This window comes from Giraffa tippelskirchi, chromosome 14 (genome assembly GCF_054371585.1).
Source record: "Giraffa tippelskirchi isolate mGirTip1 chromosome 14, T2T-mGirTip1v1.2.pri, whole genome shotgun sequence".
Taxonomy (NCBI): Eukaryota; Metazoa; Chordata; class Mammalia; order Artiodactyla; family Giraffidae; genus Giraffa; species Giraffa tippelskirchi.
Genome location: NC_137288.1, coordinates 22,638,815 through 22,662,397, shown reverse-complemented (window position 1 = coordinate 22,662,397; position 23,583 = coordinate 22,638,815). Strand labels below are relative to the sequence as shown.

The following is a 23,583-nucleotide window of genomic DNA, read 5'->3' as shown; positions in this document are numbered from 1 at the left end:
CACCTCCGCCCCTGGGTCCGGCCCTGGGCGTGGAGAGCCAGAGCCCGGGGAAGAACCCCGCGCCGGGGGAGAGCGCGGCTGGCCCCGGCTGCCGGGGTGGGAGCGGGGCGCGGGGCGCGGGGCGCGGGGCGGCGGGAGGAGCGCGGCGCCCAAGCCGCGAGTGATGGAGCGCGTCTGGCGAGCGTCTCCGGGCCCCGCCGCCGCGCGGGCCGAGGGGAGGGAGGCGCGCGGGCGAATCGGCCCGCCCCCCCCGGCCCGCCCCTCCCCGGCGCGGGTGCGCTCCGGCCGGCGCCGCGCCGCCGAGGGAGCCGCCGGCCCGAGGGTGCTGGCCGGGGGCGGCGGCGGCGGCGCGCGGCGGGGGCGGAGGTGAGGACCGGGACGCGGAGGGCGCGCGCGGCTCGCGGCGCCGGGCCGCCTTCGCTCCCCGCCCGCGGTCGCCCCGCCACCCCGCCCGCGTCCCCGGCGGCGGGAGCTCGGGGGCGGCCGGCTGCATGCGAGACCTGCGCGGACCCCGCGGCGGACGGCGGCGGCTCTCGACCCGGGGAAGCCGAGCGCGCCGACCATGGCCTCCAACTTTAACGACATAGTCAAGCAGGGCTACGTGAAAATCCGCAGCAGGAAGCTGGGGGTGAGTCGCCCGCGCGGCTTTCTCGTCCCCGGCGCCCGTTTGGCGCGGCTGGCGGTGGGGGGCGGGGAGAGGTGACCCGCACGGGGACGGAGGCGGACAGGGACCCGGCTCCCCCGCGCACGGCCCGCTTGTTGCTCTGCCGGGCTGGGGGCCCGCACCTGCCTCGAGGGTCGGGGAGTAGGGGGCTCGAAGATGGGGCGAGGGCGCCGGGAGCACCAGGATCCGCATCCTCCGGTGCGCGGCGCTGGTTCAGACCCAGACTGAGAAGTCGCCTAGGCGAGAGGATGATCAGTTCCGAGATGGATGCGCCCCGGAGGCGGGGGTAACATTCAGAGCATCCACAGGGCTCTGATCTCGGGAAGTGTGCGCCTTCGGGGTACAACAGCTCGGTGTGAAGGGCGTGGACACACGCTCCTGTGAGTGTGTATCCAGAATCGTCACCGTTTCCCAGTCCCCGCTGCCCCAGCCCATTTCCAATTTCTCTTTCAATGTCCCGCTAGCGCCCCGCGGCCCTGCGGGGCGAGCCGGCGAGTTTTCCGGTTGCCGACGGGCAGGCTCCCCCGCTCGCGGTGCGCCGGGACAGGTGGACCAGCGCCCGGGTGTGCACGCCAGGTGTGTGCTCACGGCCGCTAACCCCGGAGCCTCGGCGGCCGAAAAGTTTCTGGAGACCCGCTCACGGTCTTTTGAAAGATGCTCTGCCCGATTTGGGAGAGAGACAGTGTAGACCCTTGAGGGTTGTAAAAACTTCACTAGTGACTGGAGGAGGAGGTAAGAGGAACGCGTAGACGGTGGTAGAGAACCCGGGATGTGGACTGGAGGTAGCCGGAGAGGAGGGGTCACCCGGGCCGAGATCTGCCCCGACCGGGGGGACGTGGGGGTGTGGGTGGGGAGCGGCGCGGTCGGAGCGCCGGGCGGGGCCTCCCTCGGGGGAGCGCGACGTGGAGTTGAACACCTGACACCCACAGGGCAGGGCCGGTCCAGGGCGCGAGGGACGCTCCATGTGCGGAGGCCAGGGTGCCCGTTTTGCGGATTCCTTGGATGTCTCTCCACCTCACTCTTCTCCGAGTTCCAGTTCTGCGGAGCTCCGGGATCCTGGGGCCACGCGGCCTTGACCGAGAACATTCCCTGCTTTCTCTGCTGAAGGGATGAGCACTCGTAACTTGGAGAGGGAGAGAAGGAGGGGGAACTTCGTTTATTTTCTCATTACAAGGGAAGGAAGGAGGGGGAGGAAAGGAAAAGAAAAAGAAAAAAGGAGAAGATAAATGCTAGATATTTAATATATCGTTGGAAAACGAAGGTAGGGCAGAGTCCCTAAAAGAAGAAGGATCGCCCGCACCTAGGAGCCGCTGCGTGGCCAGTTGGTGGACGCAGGTGCTGGGGGCCGGAGGAAGGGACCAGGCTGACTTGCCTGTGGGTGCTGCCCCTGCTGGCTTCACTTTCGAGATGCGGACGGTACCCCAAGGACACACGGGACCCCCTCTCGAACCCCAGCAGATCCGTCCAAGTGGAGAGCACCGAGCTGGGTGACCACCCTCTCCCCCAGCCTGGCGCCCCAGCCGACGGGAGAGGGAGGGCGCCCTCGGCCAGGTTTCCGGGCTCCTCTGGGTAGAGGAACGCGTTCTTTCCCGGAGAGGGAAGGAAGAACCCCCCCCCCCCCCGGGAAAAGCTGCGCGCGGCCGGGACACGGTGCTTCCATCTATGGCCCCCAGAGCCATCAGCCGAGACCGGAGGTGCGGAGCTAGAGCGTGGGGGTGGGACGAGGTGGGAAGGGTTTCAGAACTTGACCTTTGGCGCCCTTTGCTCTCCCACAGGCTGCCTGCTCAGCACTCTGGCTCCTCTCTCGAAATTTCCATTGTGTCTGACACCTCACAGGCTATAAGCTGATGGGTGATTTCAGCCCCCCGGGGAGACGGGCGTCTGGTTGCGCAGTAACCCTGTATGTGAAAATCAGAATAAGGAACAGAGCGCTGAGAAAGCCCCTCCTTGCGCACTTGGCCTTGGAGTCTGTAGGATTCCTCCCCCGTCAGAGCTTTCCAGGATTTCCTACAATTAAAACCGAATTTGCTACTTAATTATAAGATAGGATCCAGGGGAAGGGTATGGAATGCTTCTTGGGTAACTATGACATTTGCAGCCTTTGAAATGTCCACTTAGATCACCAGACAGTTTCCCCCCTAAAGATGTGTGCCAATGTTCATTTCCTTTCCAAAGCCTGTCTTTCCATACTCACTGTGTAGAATCATGCCTGTGTAAAGGACCCAGAAAACAGTAAAAGCATGTTTATGTTCAGAGGACTTGCTTTTGTGTTCCATTTCTGCTTGAGAAATATGAACTTCAGAGGTTGGTGTTGAAACAGTTTTGCTTAGTTTTAATAGTAAATCAAAATATTAAGCTACATTAGCCTTGACTGTTTTGGAAAATATTATTACTTAAGAAACTTTTCTAATCAGAATATGCTAGTATTCAAAAGAGGGAGTTCAAATGACAGAATTTCACACACATGATTCTGTAAAGCGTAGTAAGTTTTAAATGGGTCCCTTAAGATAGTTAAAACACCAAGTGAATATTGTGTGCCTTAAAAATGAAAACGTATAGTCATACCCCAAATCAGAGATATAGGAATTATCTAAGCATTCGTTTTCATAGTTAATAATACATATTCCTAATTTTATGGGCTCAGAGCTATGAACTTTTGTAAGCAAAATATTTTTAACTCAGTGGATACATAATAGTTCTTTTATGGGTTAAATAGTCTAATTAAATATGCACAGATATTTGATTTACTATGGGTAGAAGACATGCTTTCTAGAAACAAGTTTTATAGTATTCTAAGGGGAGGGAGAAGGGCTAGGTATGAGGCCAATCATATCAGAGATAAAAAGGATGACATGAAAATATATTTTGAGATAAAATGTTTAATATGCCCTTTACTCCTCATAAGTTAGTGCTTATCCTTACTCTGAATGAGGGCAGAAAAGCACTTCCTGCCCTCTACCCTGTGGGGCAACTTTTCCAGAGGTGCTTCCGGGTCAGTGTTTGAAAGGGCCCCTGCCATGTGTCTTAATAGAAACTAGTGCTACCTGTTGTGGATAGTTCTTCAGCCAAATAGTTGGATGAAGTAGCAAACATTAGACACGTTTTTGTTTGCTTTGAAATTTGTCTTCACTCAATCAGTTTTTCTTCCATTCAAGAAAATAATTTTGAGAAAAAAATAGAATCATTTTCCTGAATTTTACTTTTAAGGCCTTTAAAAATCTGCTTATTAAATCATTGTATCTTTAAAGGTGTTAAATTATTAAAAATATCATGGCATGACTCATAAAGAATCATTTCTTTAAATTCTGTATTGTTTTTCATTGTAATACATTACTATTTCTATAATATATTTTCATTTTGCAGGATTTAAAAGCCTTTACAGTAGGTTAGTTCTTCTCACCATCTTATCTGTTGCATGATTAATGTTATAATTCACAGGATACCATGGTGGCCAGTGTTTTAAGAAAAGAGTACTTAAAAACTCTAATTAAAATAAACAAAGCAAACGCATGTTGGTCAGTATTGTTTATTTCTTAGCCTTGATTATCTGTTTTTCTTCTGACCTCTAACAGGTTAAGTTTAATCAACAAGGCATATATTACAATATACCCAAGCTATTCTTGGTTTGCAGATAGAACACAATCACTGAAACTTAGTCACTTTATACTTAGCTTATTGACTCTAAAAATATAGCAGCAGTAAATGCAGCATAATGGAATGCCGTCACATCATTACCATCCCTGTCATCAGTGCAGAAGTTCCAGACTGCAAACAGGCTACAATGATTCTGGAACTTGACTATCTCTAGGCTCTCACATCATTGTTCTCAAGGACCTTTAGTCAAATACATCAGCGTGCGTATTCACAGGCAGGTGTTCACAGATAGTATTTTATGTAGCTTTTTTCTAGTTGTTAGTAGTCAGGCGAGAGGTTGGATTGGTATGTGTGGGTATTGAAGGAGTGTCTCAGGATAGGGTGATATTACACATTCAACAAATGGTTAAATAATTATGCAGCATCTACTGTTTGTCAGGTTTTGTACACTGGGTGTGTGTGTATGGATATTCTAGAGTCAGGTCGTATTAAGTCAGGGTTATCATTAACAGTAAGTGGGGCTTCCCAGGTGGTGCTAGTGGTGAAGAACCCACCCATCAATGCAGGAGACGTAAAGTGACATGGGTTTGATCCCTGGGTGGGGAAGATTCCCTTGAGGAGGGCATGGCAACTCACTCCAGTATTCTTGCCTGGGAAATCCCATGGACAGATTAGCCTGGTGGGCTACAGTTCATAGGGTCACAGAGAGCCAGACCCGACTGAAGTGACTTAGCACAGCACAGCACCTTCTACATCACCACTACTCATGGTGTATTAGGTCAGGAATACAGCAAGCCCCCTATGTAAGAATGAGGTCCATTCCAACAGTGCTGGTAAGTCCAGTTTGTTCCTAAGTCCAACAAAGTTAGCCTCGGTACCCAACTGATATAATTGGCTGTAATACCTATCACTGTACTGTGATAGGTTTGTAATACTTTTCACACAAATTATACATAAAGAACACACAAAAGAGAAAACATTTTTAACTCTACAGTACAGTATCTTGAAAAGTACAGTAGTACAGTACAACAGCTGGCACACAGGGGCACGTTGGCGTCTTTGAAAGTTTGCAACTTGAAGGTTGGTATGAGGGGACTTACGGTAATCACTGTGTCCCCATCTGGCTGTAGAGGAAGCAGGTGAAAGTCGAGCACACTTCTGGAGTATCTGATGAGCAGCAGCTTGATGAGCTCATCATCTGTTCAGGGATTTCTCTTCTGCAGTCTCCATTTGTTCTAACAACCGATCATGGATTCGTCTGTCCCTTGCCCTCTTTCCCTCCTGGATTAAAACCTCAAAACACCCCCATTCCTAGTCTGATGATTACTTGTCTGCTTCTTGTAAACTCTTCTGACTTTTCCTGTCTTTTTACAAACAGCTTTTACTTGATGATGGAAGAGAGTAGGTTTTCATGAGAAAGAGAGACATGTTTTCTGAAAATTTATCCCTTTATAAAATCTCCCTCATTAATACAAATGGGAACCTTTGTGTGTGCATTTGCATATTTTTGGTCCCTAGAGCATTTAAAAATGTTTCTGGACTCCCAGATCTCTAGAAACTGTTTTGTGAAAAGAGATTATGTTGTGTATGAAATGCATTACTAGTTTGCCAAGAATTAGATATAATAAATATATTTAGTATAAGATATAGGCATAATAATTTTGACCACTCAAAAGTTTGAAAGAACTTTCAGGATCATTACCACAGGTATAAGTTCTCAATCTAAGGATTTAAGATGTGGAAGTTGTATTGGGTACCTTTAAATCCTTGCTCATTTGTAAATATTGTGTATGCTAGGCATTTTGCTTTCTGAAGTGGATCTGTTCTATACATGATGATTTGTTATTTATCTCATTCTCATTAAATATGGATTTAGAATGTATACAATTATTTTAGCTCCACATTTTTTGTTGGAGTATAATTGCCTTACATTGTTGTGTTATTTTTGGCTATACAATGAAGTGAGTCAGCTATATGTATACATATATCTCCTCCCTCTTAGACCTCCCTTTCCCCCAATTCTACCCATCTAGGTCATCACAGAACACAGACCTGAGCTCTCTGTGCTATATTCAGGTTTTTATTCATGGTGACTGTTATGTATATGTTTAATGTTAGGTGTACATGCCACTTATTTCTCTATCTCTCTATCTGTCTACAAGTCTCACTTGTTCTTAGAATTTTAGAGTAGAAAATGGTCTTGTATACCAGCTATTCAGTTTCTCTATATTAATTTGTTTGCAGCCATATGTTTGTGTATATGACATTTTAGCTATCCTAAGAAACTCTATTATCTGCACTAGTGAGATTTTTTGGGCATGACTAAGTTTTTTTTTTTTTTTTTTTGCATTTTCAAACCTTAAAGCCCAAAAGCAAAGAAAATGAAAGTAAGCCGACGTGTAAAAACCAAACCAAAACATTTTGCTGGATTTTGATATGAAATGATTATGCCCATGCAATACCTGTGGGAAGTCATTAAATCAGGGGTGAGACATGAGAGTTCACATCTCAGCTTTTTCTTGATAGGTTTATACATGACTGCTGGCAAGGTGAATTTTAAACGATGGCGTCCCCTCAGATAACAAAGATTATGCTCAGCACTCAGGGAGATCTTCCAGGTGAAGATCTGGAAAATAAACTGCACGCAGGGTAACCAAACAGTGGGCACCATGTCTATAAGTTTTACTTTCCCGGTTTCCTTAAGAGTATTTCAGAGGTGCTCTGTAAAGGTTGACATCGCGGATGAGTATAAAATAATGTAAAAAAATGGTTTAATCTGAAGTCTATGTATTTGAACTAGTGGCCATTGTTTTGAAGTATTTTTATTCTAATGTGTTGTTCCAGTTGGGTCATAATAAACCATGTGAATTGGAGAAGGAAATGGCAACCCACACCAGTATCCTTGCCTGGAAAAGTTCCATGGACAGAGGAACCTGGCAGGCTACATAGAGTCCATGGGGTTGCCCAGAGTCGGACATGACTGAGTGGCTGAGCACACAAACTTGTGGCATTGATCAGATCACAGTGTATGCATATGAAATCATTATGATGTACACCTTAAACGTATACAATGTTATATGTCAATTATATCTCAGTAAAGCTAGAAATACTGCTACGTAGCGAGAGAATCTATGCCACAATAAGGAGTCTCTATACAGATATTTCTCTAGTCCACTTTGAATGGTCATGATTTCATTTCCATTGTACCATCTAAAACCCAGACGATCTCTCCTTTTAAGAAAAGAAAACAAATTTCAAAAACTGACAGTGTTCTGGTACAATTTCAAATGCTTTAAAAATATTTAAATCTGTTTATCATTAGCTTTATTTATGAAAAATGGTCTTTTATTTAAGGTTGTTATGTAAAAGCTTATGTTTGAATTAACCTAATGGAAAGTGAGTTTATTTAAAGAAAAACACAACTAAAAAATACTACACATTTACTGGGATCTGGCAAATCAAGGGGTGACACAGTTATTCAGCAAGAAGGTGCCCAATGTCTTTAACATCAGACAGCACTGAAATATACTGTGAATGCTGTCGAAGAGGCTGGGGTCAGTTATTTGTTTATTTTTGTAGCCAGCTGCTTTTAAGTGGCAGGAATTGAATTATGCATACTTAAATGATGTTCCTTTTCTTTTCTTAGTTTCCTTATTTTTTAAAATTGGCTATATGCCATTCTTACTTTTGTATTTGTAAATGTTTAAATATATGATGTATTACATATGTAAACATGTATAGTTATTTTTCTCTTGATTATTTTGTAAATGTGTCATACATCTTCTGACCATTCAGTAACCTTTAAAATATGTATGTGTATATGTCTATGAATGTACATATGTACACATACTTAAATGCATGCATATATATAATATATGTTGTATATTAAGTACAATATGTATATATTTCCAAATGAGTTGTTAGCCCTCATTCATGCTGAGTTGTTATCTTCCCTAACAATGTAAAGGCACCTAGCCTTACTCCAGGAGAATAAAATGTTCATAAAATGTCTTATATTTATTATATACATTGTTACATCTTCACATTATACTTTTATTTGGAAAAATGTTTGGTATTAGTTTAAAATTGAATTTTAGTGTATCTTTTTAAAATTACAACTTTAAAGGGTGGCAGCCAGTAAGAGAAAATTCTGTATCTCTGTCTATATAACTCCAGTAAAACTTTTCACTTCATTCAAGAAAAACAATGAAAACATACTTTTGACATATTTGAACTTGCCTAAAAAGCGATGTCTTTCATTTAACTTACTAGGAAAAAGGAATTACATCTCTCTGAGTGCTTTAAGGACCCTTGGGACTGTTCTGTAGAAAGGACCCATGTCATTTTACTGATGCTTTTATCGACTTCATTATACTTTGGTATCTTTAAGTATTAGCTTTGTAACTGTCTGAACCACCAGGGAAGCCCCAAAAGTGTTAGTCGCTCAGTTGTGTTCAGCTCTTTGTGACCCCGTGGACTATAGCCCACCAGGCTCCTCTGTCCATGGGATTCTCCAGGCAAGAATACTGGAGTGGGTAGCCATTCCCTTCTCCAGGGGACCTTCTTGACCCAGGAGTTGCATCTGGGTCTCCTGCATAGCAGACAGATTCGTTACCATCTGAACCACCAGTTCAGTTCAGTCCAGTTGCTCAGTCGTGTCCGACTCTTTGCGACCCCATGGACTGCAGCACGCCAGGCCTCCCTGTCCATCACCAATTCCCAGAGCTTACCCAAACTCATGTCCATTGAGTCGGTGATGCCATCCAACCATCTCATCCTGTCATCCCCTTCTCCTCCTGCCCTCAATCTTTCCCAGCATCAGGGTCTTTTCCAATGAGTTGGTTCTTTGCATCAGGTGGCCAAAGTATTGGACCTTCAGCTTCAGCATCAGTCCTTCCAATGAATATTCAGGACTGATTTCCTTTAGGATGAACTGGTTGGATCTTCTTGCTGTCTAAGGAACTCTCAAGAGTCTTCTCCAACACCACAGTTAAAAGCATCAATTCTTCAGTGCTCAGCTTTCTTTATAGTCCAACTCGCACATCCATACATGACTACTGGATAAACCATAGCTTTGACTAGATGGACCTTTCAGGGGAGCCTCAAATAAAAGTACATCCAGTTACAAATCATGATGTATAACTTTAAGGTACCAAATTTATGAATAAGTATGAAATGTACTCTTCTGTACATAGCAACATAGCAACTGTTTACAACTCCAAAGGCTACTTAACACACATACTGTTGCATCCTGATACTTTGCAGAATTCTGTACATTACTTAGCCCTTAACCAAAAAGATGGTTCTCAGCATTTGTGAGGGACTGTATATTGGTGTCCCCAGGATGGGTATGGAACGTTGAGGTAAAGGACCAGACTAAAGGGGCTTGCACTATGCTGAGGATCTGGAATGTCACTAACATGTTTATAAGAAAGGTTAAATGTTCATTCTCAAATTAGCAACATCCACAAATCTTGGGTGTGTAGAAAGGATTGCAGTCAAGTAGGACTTCTGGCAAGGAGACCAAATAGGAGTGAGTTTCAGTGTCTTGGAAAGACACTGATAATTCTAGTGGCTAGCTCTGATTGAGAATCACTGACATATTTGTTTTTTTCTCCTCAGCACGGAGAAGAACCAGTTCTTCAACCTATTATTGTTTGCATTGAGAAGTCAGCTGTCAGGCATCCTGTTACCTTTTGAAAAGGATTGGTATTTTTTCTTCTGGCTACTTGTAACTTCCTCTTTTCCTGGTTTTCAGGGGGCTTGGTATGAAGTGTGGAGGTGTAGTGTTTATTCTGTTCATTATTTGGGGGTGTATAGTGCTGCTTATTCCATGGCTTGATACCTTCCTGCAGCTCTGAAAGATGATCTACCATTACTCTTTCACACATTAATTCTGTCTGTTCTTTCTCCTGATGACTCACATGTTAAATTGTTTGTACCACATGCCCCGTGCCTTTTGGTTTTTTTCCTTCTTTTTCCATAGTTTTGTGTCTCAGAGATTCAAGATAGATGTTTACTATAGAAAGTCCTTCCAGTTCACTATTTTCTATTCAACTGTGAATACAGTGGTTTTTACCTGGTTCTCTAGCCTGCTCTTCCTGATTTGAGGTAATAAAATATTAAATAAATGTTTTCCCATGTGAATCAGCCAGTGTCAGCTTTGATCATAACTAGTAGCAACTAAGACACCCAACAAATAAGACAACATTATTGGAAGTGATGCAATTAAATTTTAAAATATACTTAAATCCAAAATATGCTAAATATATTCTAAAGTAACTAACTTTTAGAGCATTGATGATTAAGTAATTGTCCTTAGCAATATGCAGATGCTAGAATTCATTTTCTGCTGTAGTCACTCCTAGCGTGGACATTTAGAGCATATTTAGTGAATTACTCTGTTCATCCATGGAGAAGTTTAGGAGCTTTGACAGAAGCATACATTTAAACCATATAATTAAGAAAAAGATTTTCTAATATACCCAACAAATTTTTGACAAAGATACAAAAACAATTTGATGAAGAAAGGATATCTTTCAAGCAAACGTGCTGGGAAAAATTGGACATCCATAGGCAAAATAAATGAATCTCAACATAAACCTAACACCTTATAGCTCAAAATAGATTAGTGATTTAAGTGTAAAAAGTAAAAGTATGAAATTTGTAACAAAACATAAAAGAAAATCTTTGGGAACTAGGACTAGGCAAAGAGTTCTTAGACTTGACACAAAAGTGTGACCCTTAAAAGGAAAACTTGATAAATTAACTTCATCAAAATGAAAATTTTTGCTTTATGAAAGAGCCTGTTAAGAGAATTTTCAAAAGCTATGGGGGAGGAATTATTTACAAACTGCATGTCTCTAACAGATAACGTGAATAAAAAACTCTTAAAACTCTAAGTTAAATTTAAAAAACAACAATTCAGTTAGGAAATGGGCAAAAAACACGAAATGATATTTCACAAAAGTTGATAAACACATGAAAAGATGTCAACATTATTAGCCATTAGTGAGATGCAAATTAAAAACATCATGGGTTATCAGTAAATACCTATTGGAAAGGCGAAAATGAAAAACAGTGACAACATCAAATACTGGCAGGAAACAGAAAACCTGAATCACTCATACACTGCTGTTGGGGATGTGATTTGGTTCAGACACTCGTGAAAACAACATGGCAGTTTCTTAAACTATGCAGTGGCCATATGGCCATCAGCAGTACGATTGGTAACCTATCCCAGGGAAATGAAGACTTTTGTTCACATGCAAACCATACAAATGTTCATAGCAGCTTTATTTTAAATGTCTCTGAACCAAAAACAAGCCAGATGTCCATCATTGGATAAATGGTTAAACTGTAGGACATCCTCATCATGTAATACTACTCAGCAATAAAAAAGATTAAACTCTTGTTACCCCCTAAAGATGAATCTTGTGAGAATTATATTGAGTGAAAAAAAAATCCCCAAAGGTTATACACTATGTGATTTCATTTGTATAAAATCCATATGTCTTCTTAGGAAAATATCTATTTAAGTCCTCTGCCCATTTGTGATAGTGTTGTTAAGGTTTTATTTTGGATATTAACCCCTTATCAGATAAATGATTGGCAAATATTTTCTCTCATTTCATAGGTTGCCTTTTTATTTTGTTGACGGTTTCTTTTGCTGTGTAGAAGCTTATTTAGTTTGAAGTAGACTTACTCTCTCTTTGATTTGTGAAAAATACAAATGTTGATTATTTTGCAGTTGCAAGTGAGTGTACTCTGTGAAGAAGGCTTATATGAGCTAGGTTTGCCCACAGGACACGTTAATTACTAGGAGCCAAGCGGCCTGAATACTCCAATGACTGTGAAAGCAAACAGCAATGAAAACTTCTCTGCCTTTGCTTCTGAACTCAGTCAGCCACCTTGTCCAAATTTTAGAAAATGCCATTACTTAGAGGAAGATAAAGGTCAGCAACAATTTCAATGGAATTTCTTTTTATATCTCCAGTAAGAGACCACTTGGCTACATTCCCATCCAAAAAGTGCCATTAGCTATTTTGATTCCCAAGATAATACCTCATTGCAGCTCCTTTTTAAATGATAATAAAACTGCCCGAATACAAAGTAAATGAAGTCCCAAATAAAGCACCAAGGAACAGTTTCAGTTATTATGCTGTCTGATAACAGGTTGATTTCAGTAGCTGGATAGACGTGAAGGGGGAACCATAAGATTACTTTTGAAAAATAGTATGATACCTGAAGCGTACAGCTATCTACAACTCATTTCTGATTCAGAATAAGTGGTGAAGGAAATAATCATTTTTCTGTGTAATTAGAATCTGTAACCTATTTGGTACATTTTTCAATTAAAAATATCGAGATTATTTTTAAATATATATTAACTAGGGATATATTAATATGAAATATATCAAGATGAAGCGGTAAAAAGAAGAAAAAGAAAAGTTTGCATCAATGCCTGCAAGTCAGGGGACCATTATATCTACTACTGTGGGCAAGAATCCCTTAGAAGAAGTAGAGCGGCCCTCACAGTCAACAGTAGAGTCTGAAATGCAGCCTGAAATGCAATCTCAAAAATGACAGAATGATCTCTGTTCACTTCTAAGGCAAACTGTTCAGCATCACAGTAATCCAAGTCTGTGCCACAACCACTAATCTCAAGAAGCTGAAGTCCAACAGTTCTATGAAGACCTCCAAGACCTTCTAGAGGTAACACCAAAAAAAAAAAAAGATGTCCTTTTTATCACAGGGGACTAGCATGCTAAAGTAGGAAGTATGGGGTCACAAAGAGTCAGATACGACTTAGTGACTGAACAAACTGCAAGTCTAGTAGTCTGCTCTCTGGGGTTCTGAGATGAGCAAGACCCAGTGTCAGGCTAGCCTGGCCTGGCAAAAAGATGGGCCGTCAATACATCTTTGTTAAATTTTTAGGTAAGTTTATATTCAGAACTGCACTACCAGGGTTTTGATTGACACATACAGTAGTATTGGCACTGCTGTCTTGGAGGCACTTTGTAATTTTCCTGTTCATAATTAGCCTTAGGAATATCAGTTGAATTGCAATACAAAGGCTGTAATAGGCAATGTATCAGCTAGCATATGCCTTACATCTTACCTAAAAGATGTTACCCAGTGCTTCATTTGTCTGTAATATTTTTTAGCTTCATCTAAAGACCCTTTCTGAAAATTCTTTGAGAAAGCACTAAAATTTAGCTTCTTCAAAAACACACCATTTAACAACAAAAACCCCCAAAGTGCATTCGTTTTTTGGAGAGAATAAGTTTTGTTTAAAGGCTACTTAAATTTAAAAAAAAAATTAAGTTCTACAACATCATATGTATTTCTTATATTGTGTTGTATTATTTGTTTCAGTTGCTATTTTGACCACGCTTTATGTGTATATTGATTTTTAATATTGGTTGTGAAATTTCAAATAGTTATAGGAGTTAGAACCTTGTGACAACTGTTTTCGAGCAAGAGGAGTTTTCCATTAAGAATCATACCAACAACTTGTATTTTTACAGCATTTTACATTTTAAAACATGCTTTTGTGTATGGTCCCCCTTTAAAATAGCACATTCTTCACTGGGCAGATCAGATATCATCTTCATTCTCTACAGAAAGATTTTAAGCGGGCTAAGATAAAATACTTTGTGTCCAAAGGTTCATTCTTTTACAGTCATTTCTAGTTTCTTCTCAGAATACCAGTGCTAACCACTGCATACATTTTGATGACAATGCATGTCACTCTCACCCCCGTAGAGGCTTTCCTCTGATGTGGCATCCTTGATTAGGACATGGTATGTGTTTTTTCTTCGGGCTTTCCTGGTGGCTCAGTGGTAAAGAATCCACCTGCCAGTGCCGGAGACATGGAAAGATTCCCTGGAGGAGGAAATGGCAACCCACTCCAGTATTCTTGCTTGGGAAATGCCTTGGGCAGAGTGAACTGGCGGGCTGCAGTCCATTGGGGTAACAAAGAGTCAGAACACGGCTGAACGAATGATACTTTTTCTTTATGACCTATACAAATTATGAAACTCCTGTTTTGTGTAGATTTCCTTCCAATGTAGCTGAGAGCCATTCAATGTCTCTGTTCTAATACTTTGTCTCTACTGTGTCTGAATTCCTAATCTCAAAGGTAATGTCTCCAGTGGGTCCTCAGATCTTGTTACCACTTTCCTTGAGATGCATGTAATCTTCCAGCCTTGAAAGCGTGGTGTGTGCAGCACTTTAAATATGTTTGGGAATTATGAAATTTTCTCCCTTGTCTTTATTGTTAAGGGCTTCCCTGGTAGCTCAGCTGGTAAAGAATCCACCTGCAATGCAGGAGACTTGGGTTTGATCCCTGGGTTGGGAAGATCCCCTGGAGACAGGAATGGCAACCCACTCCAGTACTCTGGCCTGGAGAATTCCATGGACTGTATATAGTCCATGGGGTCCACAAAGAGTCGGACATGACTGAGCAACTTTCACACTGTTTGTTGTTAAACATGAAAACCGTTATAAAAAATAGTCCTATATGCAAAAGCATAATTCTGAAATAGGTCTTCTTCCATCTCCTTGATGTTCACTTTTCTGACATGTCACTTTATGGCTTAGATGAAACTGATGGATCCCCCTCTTCTAGCGATGACTACATTCTTTTGGTCCCTGAAACAACTCTCCACAAACCTCTGCTTGAGGAAAACTCAGTATTTCAGGTTATTCACAAGATTTAAGCTTCGATTCAAGAGTTCCAGGCTTCCAGCATTAGCACAGGGTCATGGAGAGGAGAAGCTCTGGAAGGACCTTTTGTTGAGTCTGTTGACTTTCCAGCTCTGTATCTCATCTGTAAATTGATTGTCACACGCCAAAGACTATTCTATAGGGTTACTGTTAGCTGTAAATAAGATAAAATATTCAAAGTGCAGGCACGCAATAGACCACACACTATTTAACCTGTTGACATTAATGTTTCTAAATAATAAACACAGACTTGACTTGCCACAATGAAGAAATACCATCTTTTTGGAGTATTTAATACATTTCACCTCTTTGGGACAGTACTTCTTTCTTTGCTTTCGGCGACACACTTCACTGGATTTTTTATTTGCTACACAGTGGGAACGTGGCAGGATTTTAATCCAGAGCAATTACTTGATGAAAGGTGTGTTAGACATTTTAGTCTGGCAAAATGACGCTTGCGGATTGATATGAGTGAAGGCGTGGTAACCTGAGTGAGGGTTGCCAGGGTGATCACACCTTGGCTGTACCTGCATTGAGCTGCCACGCTTCCTTTCCTGGAGTGCTGAGCCTCCTGGACTTTGAAGACTAGCTCTTCTCTGTCATTCAGTGTTTTTTTGTGTCTTTTTCCAACTGTCCAATTTGTTTTAGCTAATAGAAGCACGGGTAGTATCACCTAGAAAGCCCTCCACTTCTGGACTTGCCGTTACATATACCTTACTGATTTCCAGCCATAACTGCCCCTGATCTGCTTCTCAGACCCGCTGTCACGTCCGTGCGGAAGGCAAGGTCGCCCCGAACTGGCGCCTCCCTCCGCCTTTTCGGCCACATCTTCATCTTTCACTGGCCTTTGCTCCTCCCCCGCCCTCCCAGCGCCCACCTTTGTAAGACTACTCTCAATCATCTGCTTCTTTTTTTTTTCCAGTTTTAAACTTTTTTTTAATTATCATCCATACAAAGTACACAAACTAATTTTCAAGGGGAAATCCTCTGTTTCTCAAACTCAACCTATTCTTAGAATCTCTATTTAGTCCTGAGCCCTACAGTTTGGGGCTTCCCAGGTAGCACTAGTGGTAAAGAACCCGCCTGCCAATGCAGATGACATAAGAGATGTGGGTTCGATCTCTGGGTCGGGGAGATCCCCTGGAGGAGGAAGCGGCAAGCCACTCCAGGATTCTTGCCTGGAGAATCCCACAGACAGAGGAGCCTGGCGGGCTACAGTCCATAGGGTCACAAGGAGTCAGACATGACAGAAGCGACTTAGCATGCACTACAGTTTTATTGGTCTTTCTCAAAAGATTCATCTAAAGTAGATACTTTAAACTTTAACCTCACTTCCAATCTCCAGATTGGCATGCCCAAATTTTTATGAAAACTTTCCTGCTTACTACCCGTACTGCACCCCCAATGCAATGAGTCTACGTAGAACATACTTTATTTTTTTCCCCCAAACCAGCCACTTCGTCATATAGAAACATGTATAAGTAGATATTTCTATTAACACTGTCAGTCATTTCAAAACGACTCAGTATCAGACCTTGGAGGTGATAATGGCTCTTCCATTTCTCTGAGTTACTGCAACCAAATGCCGTATTTTACTGGTGCTGACTGGGGATGTCTTTGTCTTTTGTGGTCTTTCCAGTTGAAATTCTGCTTCTTTAACTTCAGGCTTAAATGTTGGTGAGATTTTCCAATGGTTCTTTTTACTGCCAGCTCAATTATCCTTGTACTCCTGCCAGATTAATTTTCCTAAATTTCACTTTGAAACATATAATTCCCCCCTCTTAAATTATACCAGGCTTCTCAATACCTAGAGTAATAATTAAACTAAAACTTATAATTCAAAGCTATTGACAATATCTACTATTGTTTCATTTGGTTTTTTTTAATTACATAATGTTTAAACATACTGGAAACTATCTAGAATCATACTACAAACCAACACATGCAGACTACCCATATTTTACCAGTCTAATCCTGCATTTTTTTGTTTCAATTTTTTTAAGATAGAAAAAATGTTAAGAGTTGAAGACCCATTTGAACCTCTTGCTTTTGACACATTGAACAACTGTATTCAATATTTATCCATGTTGCTACATAGATCTAGTTTATTTCATTGGTTGTATTGTCCTGTATTATATACATAAACTACACTTCCTCTGTTAATGGACATCACTGAGGTTTTGCTGTTTTTGCTATTATAAACCATACTTCAACAAATAACACCTATATAATTCTTCCTGATCCCATATATCCAAGTTTTTCCAAGGAGTGTAGTTCGAAGTAGAATTGCAGTTTTTAAAATATGTGTATTTTCACTTGACTAGATGTTTTCAGTTTGCTCACAAATAATTGTTCCAGTTGTTCCAGTGGAATGAGAGAACTTATTATATCACATCCTCAGAAGTAATAGCTATTGCCGTATTTTAAATTATGAAAAATTCAAGCAGAGTATGTATAACTCTCTTAAAAATAATATTTTGCCATATTTACTTCAGTTTTTTAAAAGTAGAAATAAAATGGGTCAATTCGAGGCCCCTTGTGTATCCCAACACGAGCTTCCCTTGTGGCTCAGCTGGTAAAGAATCTGCCTACAATGCGGGAGACCTGGGTTCGATCCCTGGGTTGGTAAGATCCCCTGGAGAAGGGAAAGGCTACCCACTCCAGTATTCTGGCCTGGAGAATTCCATGGAATGTATAGTCCATGGGGTTGCAAAGAGTCGGACACAACTGAGCGACTTTCACTTTGTATCCCAACACAGTAACTTCATAGGTACACTTAAGTTTATAATGCTATGCATAGTTTTTCTACATTTATTACATTTTAAAATTTATTTTAATAATATGTACTATTGCTTTGCATAGTTTCAGCTTTGCATAACTGAAATCATACACTCTGTAACTTCCTGAAAAATATTTGTCTTTGCTTAAGATTGTTTTTGAGATTTTAGTCATTTTGATGGAGTTCCTGTTTATTCAGTTTTACTTCTGTACGTTGTTCCTTGGTATAAATATCACACAATTTGTATTTCCTAGTACAATTGTGCAAATTTTATTATTATTATTATTGTATAGTTGCTTTACAATGTTGCACAAGTTTCTGATGCACAATAAAATGAACCAGCTATATGTACACATATATTGCCTCCTTCTTGAACCTCTTTTCTGCTCCCCCTGTTCCTCTCCTCTAGGTCATCACAGGGCACTGAGCTGAGCTCCCTGTGCTAGACAGCAGCTCCCCACTAGCTGTCTGTTTTACACATGGTAGTGTGTGTGTGTCAGTCTTACTCTCCCAGTTCATCCCACCCTTCCCTTAACTTCCACACATCCATTCTCTATGTCTATGTCTCTATTCCTGCTTCGGAACTAGGTTCATCTGTACCATTTTTCTAGATTTCACATACGTGCATTAATATATGATACTTGTTTTTCTCTAACTGACTTAACTTCACTCTGTATGATACACTCTAGGTTCATCCACATCTCTACAAATGACCCAATTTCATTTCTTTTTACGGCTGAGTAATATTCCATCGTATATCTGTACCAGATCTTTATCAATTCCTTTTTTTCTAGGTTATACGCTTAGAGGCGGGTTTTCTGGGCATGCGTATGCTCAGTTGCTCAGTGGTGTCTGGCTCTTTGAAACCCCATAGACTGTAGCCCATCAGGCTCCTCTGTCCATGGAATTTTCTAGGCAAGAATACTGAATGGGTTGCCATTTCCTTCTCCATTTCTGGGCATAGATCGACACAAACTAGACTTTGCCAAATTGTTCCCAGATGATCCATCCAGATATATTCTCTTCTGGGTTTGATATCCTCTGCCCTGCCTCCTCACCAACACCTGGGATTTTCAGATGAGACTTTTTCCTTCCATGAGGAAGTGAGTGTGTAAAAGTTACATATTCTCTACAGTTTGAACATGTTTTCATATGTTTGTTGATCAGTTGATATTCCTGGTTTATGAACTATCTCTTCTCTTCCACTGCCCATTTTTCTATGTGATGTTTTTTTCTTAATGGTTCACAAGGGTTCTCGTTGTATTTTGAACACTATTCAAATGCAGCTAATAAACTATAAATTATCTTGTCTCATGTTATGACTTGCCTTTAAATTTGCTTGTAGTCTCTTGTGTCTTCCTGATATTTTAAATTTTAATGAAATCAAACTTATTTTCTTTATGGCTTGTACCTTCTGTGTCTTATTTAATGGTACTGCACATGGTAATATAATACTGCTATTTTTCTATTTTAGTTGGTTGCTTTCATGTATTTATGTATACCTTTTGATCTTTAATCAACCTGCAATTAATCCTCATTTTAGGCTTTACATTGGTAATCTATTGGTTTCCTTATGGTGAGCCAATTTTGTTACCTTCATTTATTAAATATTCTTATCCATGAGCTTGTTAAACAGGTCCAATTTTTCATGTCTGCATGTATTTCCAACATTTTGTTGTGTTTACTCTTAATGTACTTTAAAGGTTTTGTTGCTGTTTTGAATGAAATCTTTTTAAGTGAGTTTTTCTAATTGGTTGATAGAGGAAAGCTATTGTTTTTGCGTATCTTGGATCTAATGCAATATTGAATGGGTTGAGGTCTTGCTCTGTGCAGACACTATCTAGGTGCCCAGGACACATCAAAGCAAAGAGCAGGACTCTTGCCTTCAAGGAGCATATTTAATAAGGGGGTCAAAGTGAAACACACAGTTGCCAGGCAGAGTCACATGCACTTTTTGCCAGGGACAATGGTGAAGAAGATAGGAGGGGATTTTGCTACTGAGAACCCAGAAGGCACCACAGTGGAGGTGACTTAGTTCTGATGAATGAGGTGGGCTCATCATGTGGGGGTGAAGGAAGGATTGGGCGAATAATGGAGTAACCTGGGCAGGGCAAAGGTCACGGAATATCTGAGTGTGTGAACCATGAGTGACCCAGCACCACTTGTGTGTAAAGTGTGCTGGAGTGGGGATTTTAGAAGATATTTAAAGTTATAGTAAGTTACGACTGTGATGTGTATCATTGATTTTTCAGAAGAGGAATTTTAAGCAGGTAAGTAATACAATCATAATTGTGCATTTGAGGTGTGAGTTGGTATGACCGAGATTGGAAGTGAAGAGCTGTATAGAAATCAAGCCAAAAAATGCAAGAAAGAGCCAGGATAGGCAGCAAAAATAGAGAAGGGCATTGCTGTCATAGTGCCTTTTGTGTGTTAGAAAATGGGTGGATTTTCCCACTTCTGGCCTCTTGATTGTATACACTTTGTATGTAACATGCTAGGGCATGTTTGTCCTGCTCTCACTGTCATGGCTTCTCACAGTGCTACCCATCCTTAAGACCATTTAACTTTTTAAATACATTTTAAAAGCGTGTTGTTTATTTCTGGCTGCCCTGGGTCTTTCTTGCTGCAGGTGGGGTTTCTCTAGCTGTGGTGCATGGGGGCCCCACTTCATTTCAGCGCAGGGGCCCTGGAGCCTGGGCTCAGTAGTTGTGGTACATGCCCCCAGCTACTCCAAGCATGTGGGATCTTCCTGAACCACAGATAGCAGCTGGCTCCCCTGCATTTGCAGGCAAATTCCTAACCACCGGACCACCACAGAAGTCCGAAGACCATTAAAAAGTCACTACATTTACAAAGCTTTTTCCATCATTTCTAAACAGTATGTGGTTTCCCTCTCTTTTTTTTTTCAGTTGTTTATAGTGCTTTGCTCCTATTTTTTTATATACCTTTTTCCTGCTTTTCAATTTATTTGCTCGTGAAATTAATTTGTTTACAGTTATCCCACAATCATGCTTATTTTGTTAGCACTTATAAATTTAATTCCAAGCTTATTTCCCAATCTAATGTATGTTTTGATGATTACATAAAAATAGAATTTGCTGTGGCTTTTTCTGATTATAAAAGTTGTACATGTTTATCATAGAAATGTCAAAAGCCTAGAAATATTACAATGCCATTCCACTATTCCAAGATAACTACTGTAAAATTTAGAGCTATGTTTCCCCCATGTCTGTATGTGTACCTGCACACGTATGTGTATGTATTTTTGATGAGTCTAATCTATTTTATAGATCAACAACAACAAAAAAAGATGTTTAAAATGTAAGAAAATTTGAGTTTATTTTACAACATTTTATTTTATTCATTAAATCATCATTAATGCAATTTCTTATTTTTAAAAAAGGATTTTAAAAAATGGCATCCTTTAACCATCTATAATCAGATACAAAGTGATTCTGATTTAAAATATTGAAAAACCGTTTCTGAATTAAAATGTAAGAAATCACATAAACTATTAAAATCAAGGGGACAATCAGAAAATTAAGCTGTTCTACTAGATATATGGCTCAGCTGGTAAAGAATCCACCTGCAGTGTGGGAGACCTGGGTTCAATACCTGGGTTGGGAAGATCCCCTGGAGATGGGAAAGGCTACCCACTCCAGTATTCTGGCCTGGAGAATTCCATGGACTATAGTCCATGGGGTCGCAAAGAGTCAGACACGACTGAGCGACTTTCACTTACTTACTTACTAGATATATACTTGATTTTCTGATTGTGTCCCCCTTGATTTTATTTCTCTATGTACTAAGGCCTTGGGCAAGACTATCTTTAAGATTATTTGACCTTTAGCGTACTGTAGCTAGAAATACATGCTTACCTTTTTTATTTTGGGAGAATTTCTTCCCTGACCTACTATATATCATAAAGATATTCTTCTACATTTTATTCTAACCATTCTCAATTTTAATTTTCATGTGTAGGTTTGTCAGTTCACCTGGAATAATGCTTAGTGTGAGATAATGATCAGATTTATGTTTCTAAATATTTAGCCAGTTTTCTCATCACTATTTGTTAAATAGTCTATCCTTTTCCTTTCAGGTTCAATGCAGTATTTTTCATAGATGGAGTTTCTCTATCTCTGTGGGTTGTATCTGGGCTCCCTGTTCTCTCCCCACTCTTCATTCGTGTGTAATGAGCCTCGATCTTACTCTCTACCTCCAGCAAGCTTAATATGAATACTTCCTCTCCAAAGTTGTCCAGGATTTTTAATCTTTTGTCATTTGCATTTTGGGATTTGTTATTAAGTTGCATCAGAAACTTCACTGAGAATTTAATTCCTTTTCCTTGACTTAATATTGGAAATGCAATTAAAAATGACCTTTAGACATGATATTTCAATGCCTTAATGTTACCCATATGGAAATGAAAGCCTCCTTTATTGAAAACACATATCCTACTCCCTACTACATACTGAAGTGTTTCCATATTATTGCTTTTCATCTTAGCTACATGTTTAAATCAGAACTCTCATCTTAAAAACCTTAATTTCTAGTGAAAACTAAGAAGTAAGCTATTATGAACTGTCTTTTACATTAGCATTTTGTCGACTGGTGAACATAAATACCAGTGATAATTTCTAAAAATGTTTTGTGTTCTTATAGAGAACATTTGGGTCTAAATTTCTGTGAGAATATGAACATGACTAAAATATGGACCATTTACTAAATACTGTAGATGCCATGTCTATACTACTGTATGTGTGTGCTCAAGTCGCTTCAGTCCTGTCTGACTCTCTGTGACCACATGGACCATAGCCCCCCAGGCTCCTCTGTCCATGGGATTCCCCCGGCAAGAGTATTGGAGTGGGTTGCCATGCCCCCCTCCAGGGTATCTTCCTGACCCAGGGATCGAACCTGCATCTCCTGCATTGCAGGCAGATTCTTTCCCATTGACCCACCAGGGAAGCCCATCTACACTCTTAACAAATAATGAAATAGAGGGAACTCATCCCCAGAAGCCCCTGTAGGACAAGGACCTTGCCTCTCTTGCCTATCACCCCCCAGCCGCCACCAGTGCTCAGTCCGATGGATAACTCTGAGAAAAAGTGAAAGTGAAGTCGCTCAGTCGTGTCCGACTGTTAGCGACCCCATGGACTGTAGCCTACCAGGCTCCTCCATCCATAGGATTTTCCAGGCAAGAGTACTGGAGTGGGGTGCCATTGCCTTCTCCAACTCTGAGAAGGAGACACACAAATGTTAACTGTTGAACGACTGAATGGATTTGGTTTCCAGCTCCTGCACTTACGTGATTTTGACCTAGTGCCTAGTCACTCAGTCATGTCCTACTCTTTGCAACGCCATGGATTGTAGCCCACCAGCATCCTCTGTCTGTAGGATTTTCTAGGCAAGAATACTGGAGTGGGGACTTCCCTGGTGGTCCAGTGGCTAAGATTCCATGCTCCCAATGTAGATGGACCTGGGTTTGATCCCACATGGCACAAGTAAGACCTGGCACAGCCAAATAAATAAATATATTAAAAAAAAAAAAAAAGAATGCTGGCATGAGTTTCCATTTCCTTTTCCAGGGGATCCTTCTGACTCAGGGATTGAACCCACATCTCTTATGTCTCCTGCATTGGCCAGTGGGTTCTTTACCACTAGTGCCATCCGGGAAGCCCAGCCTTTAGCTTATTCTGCTTTGTATTGCACTAATGATTAGATTATAAAATATAGAGACTATGGCTTATATACAGTAGGGAATATAAATTATAAAATATAGGGCAGAACTTTTATTACAGCACAGCAAACAGTAGGA

The 23,583-nt window shown here is 41.1% G+C and overlaps 1 protein-coding gene across 11 annotated transcripts in view; it reads left to right on the top strand.

The window, feature by feature from the left end:
* Positions 1 to 356: 356 nt before the first annotated feature.
* Positions 357 to 23,583, top strand: part of DOK6 (docking protein 6) — a 364,846-nt gene continuing 341,619 nt past the window's right edge. For all 11 annotated transcript variants that reach the window (XR_014074854.1, XM_081562684.1, XM_081562685.1 and 8 more), the window contains exon 1: positions 357 to 628. Coding sequence is in view for 10 of the 11 variants with exons in the window: in XM_081562684.1 (XP_081418810.1) it covers positions 563 to 628 (66 nt within the window). In the remaining variant the exon portion in view is untranslated. The remainder of the gene's footprint in view (positions 629 to 23,583) is intronic.